Source organism: Myotis daubentonii, chromosome 9 (assembly GCF_963259705.1).
Source record: "Myotis daubentonii chromosome 9, mMyoDau2.1, whole genome shotgun sequence".
In the NCBI taxonomy this organism is placed as follows: domain Eukaryota; kingdom Metazoa; phylum Chordata; class Mammalia; order Chiroptera; family Vespertilionidae; genus Myotis; species Myotis daubentonii.
In genome coordinates this window covers 14,293,369-14,306,589 of record NC_081848.1, presented here as the reverse complement: position 1 = coordinate 14,306,589, position 13,221 = coordinate 14,293,369, and the positions used below count along the sequence as shown (strand labels likewise).

The 13,221-nt window shown below is 40.0% G+C and overlaps 1 protein-coding gene across 10 annotated transcripts in view; it reads right to left on the bottom strand.

The window, feature by feature from the left end:
• Positions 1-13,221, bottom strand: part of ATM (ATM serine/threonine kinase) — a 135,955-nt gene that overhangs the window by 108,353 nt on the left and 14,381 nt on the right. For 5 of the 10 annotated variants that reach the window (XM_059707986.1, XM_059707985.1, XM_059707988.1 and 2 more), the window contains 6 exons: positions 10,505-10,670; positions 9,603-9,841; positions 7,153-7,316; positions 5,972-6,132; positions 4,065-4,436; positions 2,490-2,684 (listed from right to left, as the gene is read on the bottom strand). In XM_059707986.1, the coding sequence (XP_059563969.1) occupies positions 2,490-2,684; positions 4,065-4,436; positions 5,972-6,132; positions 7,153-7,316; positions 9,603-9,841; positions 10,505-10,670 (1,297 nt within the window). Of the gene's footprint in view, positions 1-2,489; positions 2,685-4,064; positions 4,437-5,971; positions 6,133-7,152; positions 7,317-9,518; positions 9,842-10,504; positions 10,671-12,732; positions 13,049-13,221 lie in introns of those variants that run through there. The other 5 variants (XM_059707989.1, XM_059707991.1, XM_059707992.1 and 2 more) reach the window with 5 other exon arrangements.

Here is a 13,221-nt window from a genome sequence, read left to right as displayed (position 1 = left end):
CGTGGGCAAGCTACTTATGCCCTATTTTGCCTTTTTCTCATTTCATCCATCCGCTAATTTAACATATTTCACCCAGAAGATGCTCTCATTATGATTCCAGGATACACCTGAGTTGGATATATGTTCAGGTGGATCTACTTACAGAAGATCACAAAAGAACACATAAGTGCTCAAAGAGTTACATGCACAGTCTTTGTGCACATCCCTCTTATTCTCACTGTGTAGACAGAGTGACAAAAATAAAGTAAAAGTACATGGACTAAGATCCAGGCAAAAAGAAAGTAAACTGTAGCAACAAAGGGACTACTTAATTGCTGGGGTCCAACCCCAGCAGGTCCAGGGGTCCCCAAAGGTGTAGACAGAGTCAGCGAAGAAGGAAGGACACGGAGACAGCGTTCAGTTGATCAGCAGCCTAGCCAGGATCTCTAGCCAGGATCTCCAGCCAAGTTCTGGTTAGGATCTCCAGCCAGGTTCTGCAGGTTCTCCAGCCAGGTCCAGTCACCAGGTTCTAGTCAGGTTCTCTTGCCATGTTCTATAGTCAGGTTCAGTCCAGGATCTTTTGCCATGTTCTCTCCAGCGAAGTTCTTCTGTCTCCAGGCTCCATGTAGGTTCTGTCTTCTGAATTCTGTGTTCTAAGTTCTGAGTCTTGCTGTCTTGTTACATCTGTATTTACACCAGTTGATTCAATCCTATCAATCTCTCTTACAAAGGTTAGGGCGTTTCTTATCTCCATTCCAGGGAGTAAAGATTATGTAGCTTAAGCATGATTGTTCGGAGTTAAAGTGATTAATTACCCGCCTGGCACTTAGTTGAGGGGTTTTATTCCCTCCCTAACTTCAGGGGAAAATCCCTACCTGGGGATTCAACCTTTCTCGGAGAGGTGACCTTGGTTAAAACACAGCACCAAGAAGGTGAGCAAACATATTAAGAACCGTATGCCATATATGCCAGGTCCCTTGAAACAGCAAGGATGGACCGGCTCCCGGCAAATTCCCCCTTTTTTATTTTTTAAAAGCAGGCATTAAAAAGAAAAACCTGAAATGCTCTCTTGTATCCATTTTAAGAGTAGGATTGGCGCTTTCCGCTATTACCTGAGTCCTGATCTATCATCCCAGGGAGAGCTTGCCAATCCTGCACTTTCCCAGGGTAGAAAGGCTGCAGTGGGGTTAAGGATAAGGCTCCTTGGACCTACCTTCTCCCATGCCATTACATTTACCTTTCCTTCCTCAGAAAAGCATGGACATACTTCTTGTATAAAACGTTCTGTCTGACTGGGAGTAACCTTAACTCCTCTGCTAGCAAGCATATGTGTTAAAAGATCAATACGGAGTCTTTTTTCTTTAGACTCAGTATGGCACATCTTCTTAATCTAAAGATCAATACAGAGTCTTCTTTCTTTGGACTCAGTATGGCACATCTTCTCAAACTAAGTTCTGTACTATCCACCTTCTTACCCTACTTATCCTCTATAGGGGGGTCTGTAGTACCCTGGTGGAGTCCTATCCGTCCCAAGTGTGGGGGCTCTCAATGGGGGGTGGCTTACCTAGGGGACTCCTTTTCCAGTGGTTCCCAAAGGTGTGGACGGAGTCGGTGAAGACTATCCACCCTTTTCCTATGGTGGAGTCCTATCCGTCCCGAGTGCGGGGCGCTTACCTAGGGGTCCCTGTTCGGGCGCCATATGCTGGGGTCCAACCCCAGCAGGTCCAGGGGTCCCCAAAGGTGTAGACAGAGTCAGCGAAGAAGGAAGGACACGGAGACAGTGTTCAGTTGATCAGCAGCCTAGCCAGGATCTCTAGCCAGGATCTCCAGCCAAGTTCTGGTTAGGATCTCCAGCCAGGTTCTGCAGGTTCTCCAGCCAGGTCCAGTCACCAGGTTCTAGTCAGGTTCTCTTGCCATGTTCTATAGTCAGGTTCAGTCCAGGATCTTTTGCCATGTTCTCTCCAGCGAAGTTCTTCTGTCTCCAGGCTCCATGTAGGTTCTGTCTTCTGAATTCTGTGTTCTAAGTTCTGAGTCTTGCTGTCTTGTTACATCTGTATTTATACCAGTTGATTCAATCCTATCAATCTCTATTACAAAGGTTAGGGCGTTTCTTATCTCCATTCCAGGGAGTAAAGATTATGTAGCTTAAGCATGATTGTTCGGAGTTAAAGTGATTAATTACCCGCCTGGCACTTAGTTGAGGGGTTTTATTCCCTCCCTAACTTCAGGGGAAAATCCCTACCTGGGGATTCAACCTTTCTCGGAGAGGTGACCTTGGTTAAAACACAGCACCAAGAAGGTGAGCAAACATATTAAGAACCGTATGCCATATATGCCAGGTCCCTTGAAACAGCAAGGATGGACCGGCTCCCGGCACTTAATATTTGGGCTAGCTCTAGGAAATCCTGCATTATTACTGTAAAATAAAGTCATCTAGCATCAAATAGTAATGGATGGAGCCTGACTTAACAAAACCAAAAAATAGCAGCACACCAATGAACTCAAACTACCTGTGAAGAATTGGGGGCAGCTCTGTACTGTTTTCAAAGTCATCTTCTAACTGATAGAGTAAGAGCCACTTAATTATCAATTCCTTTAAAGAAAAACTTCTGTTTACTTCGCATATATTCTGCTCCATTCCCATTTTTACTGTTTCTGGAACTACACAGGTGGTCAGTGCCAAAGTCAAACAGGATATCACAGGACTATAACAAAACAAAGAATGATTAGTGTTATAAGTAACCTCTTTAAGAATGTAGTACTACCAAAACAATAAGGTTTATGAATATTGAGCAAACAAGTGGTAAATTGTCAAATTACCCATAAAAAATTTAAAACATTTAATTCTTTAAAGCTGACTGCAGTAATCTCTCCACATTTAAAACTAAATTTACATTTATTTATTAAGACTTCCTGGACACAGTGCCCAGGGCCGAGCCCACGGCACGCAGCACCTTCTTCCACGGCAGGAATTCTTATCAAAACCACAGCAAAGAACAGCCCGCACACAAAGGATGGGGTGGGGTTTGCTGCGGTTCTGTCAGGCCCATGTTTTGTATCATTTTGCGATAAACGCGGTATTTGCTGTGGGGTTTGCAGACAAAGGATCTATGTTTTTACGGTTTTCTATGGAAGGTGTCCTCGGCTTGGCTCCCTGGGGCCCCCCGGCAGCATGGGGGGGCGGGGTGAGGGGCGGGGCAAGGGCGTCCCCGCCACGCCACGCCAGCTGTTTTCTGACCGCCGCGTGCTTTTCCGGGGGCGCCCACCCCTCTGTACAAATGTGTAGATTTCACTTTCCGTGGCTTCTATTTGTGAATAAAAGACGCATCCATTGTTAAAAAAAATAATAATTAAAAAAAAATAAAAGACTTCCTGGACAAACATTAAAAGCATCTGAAATAGAATTTAACAATCTTTAACTGAAATTCCAAATTCCAAAAATCAGGGGGTAGGTGAATATACAGCACATTCCAAAAAATGTACACACACTTTGAATAATTATCAATTCCAATGGGTTAAATCTGAAAAGAAAGAAACCCTAACTGGGCTATCAGCTGTTAAAGTGTGGATACATTCTTTTGGGACACCTTGTATACAGAGGTTGTCAAAAGTAGGTTTACAATTGTCCGTATGGAAATAATACAAATAAATAATACAATTAATCTATATATATAAAAGCTTAAGCAACCGACCAACCGGCCAACTGGAAGCTATGATGTGCACTGGCCACCAGGGGGCAGACACTCAACACAGGAGCTGTCGAGCTACCGTGACTTGGCAGCTGCAGTTCTTGGGTGATGAGCCTGATTCCAGGGTGTCACCCAAGAACCGCCCTCTCACAATCCGGGACCCCTTGGGGGATGTCAGAGAGCTGGTTTTGGCCTGATCCCCGCCGGCCAGGCCGAGGGACTCCACCGGTGCATGAATCCGTGCACTGGGCCTCTACAAAAATAAACTCTGTGTTTGCGTACTCACAAAGATAAATCTACTGCTACTTTTGCCCACCCCTATGTGTGTGTGTATATATAAATAAAATATGTAAATATGAAAATTGCAAAATCTAATACAATGCATAGTCAACTTACCATGAAGGTCTGCAGGCTGACCCAGTAAATAACTTCCAGAATTCTCTGTCAATCTCAACTAAGCTCCCTTGAATTATGGCTCCAAGTAAGCCAAAATTTTCAGCTTGTATTTGTTCAAAACTTATATTGCGAAAGGTAATAGACCAAATTTTAATCCAGAGTTTCAATAACTCCGACTTTTGTGAGCTTTCTAGGTTTGATTTCTTGCCTTGACACAATGCAATTTCCATAAGGCATCGTAACACATATGGTGTGCGTTCCCCACGTCGCTGTTGAGGTAGAAGCTGACATAGTATCATCAATAATGGTGATAGCTCACAGTTAGGTAAACATGCAGGATATTTTGATATTAATTGTATTACAATCTGTAACCTGAAAAAAATTATAATTAATTTGAAAATTACTCAATTCTACTAACAAGCTAAAAAATCAATGTATAGCTATAGTACCATTTATAATACCCTAATTAGAATATCACCATCATTATTTTCCATACTGCTCTCATAATACACTGGCTCTTAATTTTTATTAGGCCCTACTTCCTAAAGTGTCAAGAAGTTACAGCTTTTTGTCTAGCTGGGTAAGCTATATTTCCCTTACACAAAAACTTTAAAGAAAAACTATATTAGCAATATTATATTCCTGCGTTATTGCACCATCCCTGTTCTTCAGCCACCGATAATATTCCTTCAAACCAGAAAAACAAACAAAACCTCAAAAAACGGTTTTTCCTTGACATTAATTCAGTTAATTCAATAAATATTTGCTGTGAGTTCTCCAAAATGGGTGCTACTCAGGAATAGAAACTTTATCTTATTCACTTCTGCATCGCTAATGTTTGGCACATAGCAGCTGTTCAATAAATAACTCTTCACTGAATGGACAAATTAACTAATTGAACTAGGTACCCTCAACTATATAAAACAAACATGAGCTTAAACAAGAGATATCTAAATAAATAGGCTTTCCCCTGCACAACTCAAGTATATTTAAATATTACATCAACATAGTAAATATCAAAAGAACACTAATCATAGTTTGACTGTAATCTTCAAATTTCCAACAGTCCCTAGGCAGGCTGCTTAACCTTTCTCAGTTTCACTTATTTCTTTAGTACAGCAAACAGGCTGAACTGGATGAATTCTGAAGATTTCTACCAGACCAACTTTTTTTTTTCCACAGAATTCCACTGATTATTTAATTATTTAAATAATTGTGAGTACTATATGAGACAAGAAAAAAAACAGCCTTTTGTCATGGCATAAGGTCCAAATATATGTGATTTCTGGATGTTATCCTTAATTTCTTTTTTTTGTTTTATTTTGTTATTCCTCACTTGAGGATATTTTTCCATTGATTTTTAGGGAGAGTGGAAGAGAGAGGGAAAGACAGAGAAACACATCACATTGACTGTATAGGGCCCAGGCCGGGGAGGAGCCTGCAACCAACATACGTGTCTTTGACTGGAATCGAACCTGGGACCCTTCAGTACGCACACCGACACTCCATCCAACCAGCTAAGGCATCCTGAATTTCTTCCTAATAAAATTCTACAAAAAGGTGCTATGCATGTTAACTCTCTTTATACTGAGGTGTACAACTGAATGACTTCCATGAGTCACACTAGTGACTGCCTAGTAGGCATCCAGTCTCGCTTATTCCTTGCTATGGCAATATGCTTAAGAAAAGTGGCCCTGTCCCTGCAACAGCAGATGAGCCATGGTGGTCGATCTCAACAAGTCCTGGCAAGCATTTTCCCTTTGTCAGTGAATGGTTTGGGAGCAAATGACCTCATTCTGGCCAAGGAAATTATCCTACTGGCTAATGAGATTAAAGGAGGTCTTTGTGAGAAAAACTAAATGAGACTAAAAGGACACTGAAAGAGGGGGGAAAAAGTTATATTTTACCAAGGCACAAGTTCAAAATCACTCTGTGACTTCTGGAGATGATCTTTTATTACATCCCAGCCTAATTCTATTTTCCTCTTTTTGCAAGGTACACCATATTCTCTTTGTGTGGTAGTATAAGACTGGGAAATCTCCAAAGATCTGGTATCTTCATTAAAAACCTGTAAAATAAAAAAATAAAGATTTATTTTTTATGAACTATTAGAAAACAACATCACTCCTCAAATGAAGATACAAGAAGTCAGAAAGTAACAAACAATTTTGCATGACTGCAATGGCTCTCTAGAGAGCAAATATTACCAAAAAGAGTATTAGCTTTATTTCCAGTAATATTTACTAAAAAAAACCCAAGATATCTAAAAGCAAAGCAAAAACCTCTTTTTTCAAAGGAATTAAATCATAAATTTAGCATTAAGAAAATATTGACAAGTAAAATGATCTAGGATGTTAACCAAATCTTGAGGGAAAAAGTTTTACTTCAGAAACATTACGCTATCAAATGATGGATGAGTAACAAAATGTAAAACAGCCACACAATTGAATATTACTCAGCAATTTTAAAAAATGAAATACTGATTCAAGGTAAAATATGAATAAAACTTGAAAACATTATCCTAAGTGAAAGAAGCCAGTCACAAAAGACCACTTATGTATGAGTGTACTTACATGAAATGTTCAAATTAGGAAAAACAGATAGATAAAGTAGGTTAGTGGTGGGTTGCTAGGGACTGGAAGAAGTGGGGAATTAGGACTGACACTAATAGGTGAAAAGTTTGGGGAAATGTTCTGTAATTAAATAGAGGTAATGGGTAGAGAGCACAGTGAAAATACTTAAAAATACTAAATTGTGCACTTTAAAACATTTTGTGCTGTGATTTCTAACTCAGTAGAACAAAAAAACAGAACAACAACAACAAAGAAACATTAGGGTTAGGGTAATCTTATTTCCTACAGATAATATATTAAGAATGAAAAAGTTCATCATCACTTTTCACTAAATTTATAATATACAGAACAGTTACCTTTTAAGTCAGAAGGCAATTCTAAATATTTATGGTGCTTTGAAAAGAGTAGTTATATGTACAAAGCAATTTTACAGGCTTTTTATCAGAACACAGATTTTAAAAGCCCAGTAAAAAAAATTAACAAGAAATGTTAAAATGTGACAAGATCTACTGTACCTGGTGACAAACATCTGCCATCAAGTCAATCAAGTTTTCTTTGACAGCAATGTTACGAGATCCTGAGGAGTATTTCCCTCTGCTCCCTATATGACTTATCTCATTAACTAGCAGATCATATAAGTTGTATAAGATACTTTTCCATTTTCTTGATTCATAAGCACCTGTAATTCAAAAAATTATATATATATTCCATTTGTACCACCAATTCCCACAAAATTATTCATCTGTTAAGGTGAAAACAACATTAGAAGACATGTGGTCCAACCTTCTATTCAGTACTAATGCCTCCTCTGACAATATCTTTGACAAGATCTACTTCATATCAGTGTCCATTTCATAGTTAATTGTATTTGTTATAAAATTCTTCCATATTTTGATCTAAACTTTCTCTAATCAACTCAATCAAAATCTCAATCAAGCTTTCTCTAATTTCTTCTCTCCCCTGAAGCAAATACAGTGGATGTTTCCCTCTTTTGTATGAGGACCAAGTTATCTGTATGTCTAAGAAAGAAACATCTTACCAGTTCCTTCAACTAGTGTACAAATAATATGTTATCCACAATTCTCCTTATCCCAGTCCTCTTTCCCTAGATACACTGCAGTCAACTTATTACTCAGCAATTTAAAATGCTGACTCTTAAAATGCTGACTTTACAAAATCTGATGAACATAATACTTCCACTGTGATCTGACCAGTATGGGGGACAATGGGCTAATACTTCCCACAAACAAAACAGAAAACACGAAATCTACTTACTTAGCCTTACACTACAGTAGCATTTCTGGCAGCCTCCTCATCCTGCCAATTTTTGATTCATCCTAATATGCAGTTAACTAAAACCCTAAAAATGTCATACATCTTCTAATAAACCTGATTTTCATCTTGGTGAGAGCTATGTGAAAGATGATAAACTAAGAAAAATTACCATTCTTTGACTCACAGTGGTTACATGGGTTAAAAATATATCTAACCATACATACTAGAACTCATGTAATACACACAGCTACCTTTGATTTTAAAAAGTGGCTACAGCAGTTCTCCCTCGTTTTAGGGACTATTACTCAATGCAGAATGATCAACACTAATAACAGAGAAAAATGGTAATTGGAGTACGACGATACCCTTTTCATTGGCTAATCAGGGCTATATGCAAATTAACTGCCAAGATTGGCAGTTAACTGCCAACTAAGATTGGCAGTTAACTGTCAACAAGATGGTGGTTAATTTGCATATGTAGGCACAATGCAGGGAGGCGAAAGGGAAAGCAGGAAGAAGCCCCCTGCCACTGACAGTGATCGGAAACCCAGGGGGGAGCTAAGAGCTGGGGGGCAGGGCAAAGGCGGCCCTGGGGCCGCCTTTGCCCTGCCCCCCAGCCATGATTGGAAAATCAGGTGCCTTTTCCGCCCTGGCCAGTGATAGCAGGAAGTAGGGGTGGAGCCAGCGATGGGAGCTGGGCACGGTCAAAGCTGGCAGTCCCAGGAGCTAGGGGCCCCTTGCCTGGGCCTAAACCGAAGCCCACGATCGTGGGGCCGCTGCCACTGCAGGTCCCCGCTGCCCGGGCCGGACGCCTAGGCCAGAGGCGTCAGGCCTGGGCAAGGGGCCAATCCTGCGATTGATTGGAGGGTGATGGGGGTCAACGCCTGAGGGCTCCCAGTATGTGAGAGGGGGCAGGCTGGGCTGAGGGACACTCCCTCTCCCCCCCCCCAGTGCACGAATTTCGTGCACCGGGCCCCTAGTATCTTAATAAGGTCATTAAACTAGTCAGGATGAATTGGTCCAAAGGCTAGTACAAGCCCAAAGGCAAACTCAGGCTGAGCATGAGAAAACTCATTCTGTTCCAGGCCCACCCAATAAAGTTCCTGTCTACTGAATGGAGCTACACCATCCAAGCAATACTCTCTTGATGAAAGACAAATGTGAAGGACTAAGAGTGCATGGGTCATTCATTTCTGGTTTCCCAGTAAACAGCGGCCTGGAGTAACTATGAGGTTTAAGGCTATATGTATAAATCTTCCTTGGGCCCTGACTAACCTGATTGGCTATTTTCAGCCCTTATTTATCTATTTTATCTTCTAATAAAAGCAATGTGTGGGTAAATAAGACCATGCCTTCTCTAAATTCTTTTACACTTAGTCTATGTCATACCTTTCAGCAACTAATTATTGCTGCATAATTAACTCCTAGAGGGAATAGTAGCTCATATTTGTTTGTATTCCTCATAATATCTAGCATTATACTAATCAAAAGGGTAAGGCAAAAATGATTTTCCACCACAGCTCCAAATTCTAAAAACATGTGTGTGAAAAATATCATCATGACTAATATCATCAGTAAGCACAGCAATCCAAAAGTAGGTCATTACCTCCTACCAAATACGGATTTCATGCTTAAGCCTCTATGTTTCAATGACGAAGCAAATTCAAAACGGCAAAAACTTCCTTTATACCTTTTTCTTGGGTTTTGGCTCCCTTTGGATGATGAATATAAATTTGCAGTTGAAATATTTCAATAATTACTTCTTTTAAGGAATCATTAAGTCTATGTTGAGTCCAAATATAAAGAAAGGTAGGAAGAATTTCATCTCCTAACTCACACACTTTAATTCGAAAGTTAATAGCCAAAGCCTTGAGGAAGATAACAAATGCTGCTAAGATATGATTTAAACCGGCAGAGGTCTGTTCTTGTCTGTGAAAAAAAATAAACACACTCAACTTGGTTTAACAGGGAGAAAAATACACAAACTGAAGACACTTAGGAAGTTGCATGCTGAAATAAAATCTAATTTTCAAATAATAGTTTCAGAACTATTCACACACACACACACACACACACACACACACACACACACACAAATATCAGCAGCACTACATAGCAACAAAAAAAAAAGTTCTTCTTTGGTGCTAAGTATCACTCCTGTTAGCTCTCTCTGCTTCTGGAACATTTTCTAAAATTACACAAAACTGATTTGTAATACCTACCATTTATAAAATGTTTCACATTAATAAGTGGGTAATACAACACAAATATAAGATATTGATATTTCCAAAATATACTATTTTATTTTATTCTTATTCTCAAAAATGGGAAAAACAAAACTACTTAGAGGGCATTTAGCTTTCCTGCCATTAGAAAAGCAAGAAAGAGGTCTCACTTAGGAACATCATTTCATGGTCTGCACGCAGGATATTCAGGAAGTGTTGGACCTAACTAGTACTTCCTTTGGGAATCCACTAGTCCTACTATAACGAGCCACGTTTTAAAAGTTGGTAGAATTTTTCGTTACTGAATCAAAAACATGGTTTTCAAGATCAAATAGATTTTCAATAAAATACAAAAAGATTAAATTACCTTGCATTCTGAATAGCCTTAGAAAAACAATCCAAAAATTTGGAATTTAATCCATCAGTTTGTGAACAGCATCCTTTAGTCAGGGCATGAATGATTCTAGCCAATAAGACTCTGTTAATGTCTTGTGAAGGATTGAGATATAGCTTGAAGTACACAGAAAACAATTCTTTAAAAAAAAAAAGTATTAGTTATGCTTTTTAAAAAGAAAAGTATCAAATCATTTAACTTAAAGGTCACAATTTAAGTTTCAATAATTCCACACAAAAATAAAGGTTTAAATAATACTATTTAAATACAGTGAAAACATTCCATCAATATTTAATTGTATCCTATCTAATAATAGACAAACATGGTAATTGACCATACCTTAGCTACACCTCCCATTGGCTAATCAGTGCAATATGCAAATTAACCACCAACAAAGATGGCAGCTAATTTGCATACTGTAGGCAGGGCGGGTCAGCGCCATCCCACTTGCCCCGCCACCATCTGGGCCTGCTATTTGCCACCCAGGGCGGTGAGGCGGAACAGCACCATCCTGCCTGCCCTGCCAGCTGTCTGCGACCCATGGTGGCGGGCGTCCCGTGTGCAACCCGACCCAGGGCAGCTGGGCGGGGCAGCAGTGATCGGCCGGCCCGCCCAGGCGTCCCGTGTTCAACCCAACGTGGGGTGGCGGGGTGGGACAGTGTGGCTCCTCTGTCACCCCAGCTTCCTCATCACAGCTCCCTTGGGGGCCTAAGCCTTTAGTCACACATCCCCCCGAGGGCTCCCTGGCTGCCAGAAGGATGTCTGACTGCAAGCTTAGGCCTAATCCCCCGGGGAGTGGGCCTAAGTCGACAGGTGGACATCCCCCAAGGGGTCCTGGACTGCAAATGGGCGCAGACCAGGCTGAGTGATCTCCCCCCACCCCCAGTGCACAAATTTTGTGCACCGGGCCTCTAGTTTTATATAAGTTGCGTTCAAGACAGGAACAACTTAAGCAGCAGAGAACAGAAACACGTTTGAGAGCCAGACTTCAGATAAGCAATTTAACTTCTCTAACCCTATGTTCCTTCATCTAGGCCTAACAAAGCACTTGATACAGTGCACATTCCAGATTTGTTTGGTTTTGTTTTAATGCCATTGGATTAATAGTAGACAATTTATTTCTCACAGAAATAACAGTAGGGTATGTTCATTTTTGCATAAGTTCCTCAATGTCAAAAGCAAAGTGAAGAGGAAGAGGTGAAACAGGTATGAACACTGAGCTATGGAGAGAAACCCCAAGCTTATAATAATTAAGGAAACTTGCCCTAGCTGGTTTGGCTCAGTGGTTAGAGTGTCTGCCTGCAGACTGAAGGGTCCTAGGTTCAATTCCAGTCAAGGGCACATGCCTGGGTTGCAGGCTCCATCCCCTGGGGGAGGGGGGGGGGGCAGGTGCAGAAGGCAGTCAATCAATGATTCTCTCTCATCATTGATGTTTCTGTCTCTCCCTCTCCCTTCCTCTATGAAAACAATAAAAATATATTTTAAAAAAAATAAAGTGTAACTCTTTAAAAAAAAAATAATAATATTAAGCAAACTTGTCCTTTGCTCTGCAGGAAGCCATTAATCATCTCTATCAACATCTCTTTCTCCCAAGGCTCACTATACAAACATATCTAAAAAACAACAGTCTGGAAAAAAAGCAACTCTACCAGGGCTCTAATTATCTCTTTATGGGAAGAACCTGCATTAGCAATTTTGCTTTTCATTGTGTTGGGAGATAGGTCTCAATGCATCTCACGTTTCTGCACATCTCATGAGGGGATCGAGCCTGAAACCAGGGAATTGAATCATGAGCTCCTAGTTCACAGGTCAATGTTCAAACACTGAAACACACCGTTCGGGCAGGGTTTGTTTGTTTTTCTAGTTTTAGATAGAAGCTCAGATCATTGACTTGAGATCTTTCCTTTTTTTAAAGGATTAATATTTTTGAGATATAACTGGCATATTATATTAATTTCAGGTGTACAATATGATTGGTGTACTCTGCACAATGATCACCACAGTCAGTCTAGTTAATATCCATCACCACCATAGTTACCAAATGTTTTCCTTGTGATGAGAACTTTTAAGATCTACTTTCTTAGAAACAATAAAATTTATAAACTACTGCAATATAAATCTAATAACAATATACAAATTCTATATACCGATAATAACACTGACATCCATAAATCAAAATAGACCTACATAAGTGAAGAAATATATCATGTTCGTGGACTGGAAGAGTCTTCAATATTAAGATGTCTCTTCTTCCTAAAATGTTCAATACATTCCATGCAATCCCTATCAAAACCTCAGCAGGATTTTTTGTAGAAATAAAAAAGGTGATTCCAAAATTTATTGGAAATGTTGACTCAGTCCTAGGCCATCTTCTCATCTCACTCTTAAACTCTCTCCCTTGACAATCTCATCATAACCATAGCTTCAACCACCATTACTGCCAAATATGTATTTTGAATGTAAACTTCACTTTTTAAGCAGAGTCCTCCTTAGAGAAGCAAGTTTCAGAGAAGGGAGCTAACTAGGAAAATAATTCAACAAAAGGGCCAATTATTACAAGTGGTAGTAGTTTGCTTAAAAATGAAAAAGGATTTCAGAGAATATGCCAAATGATGGAAGCATAGTAAAAGAAGGGTTGCCTTCTTTTTTTCCCACTGAGAACTATGGTTACAAGTAACAATCTAAAATTC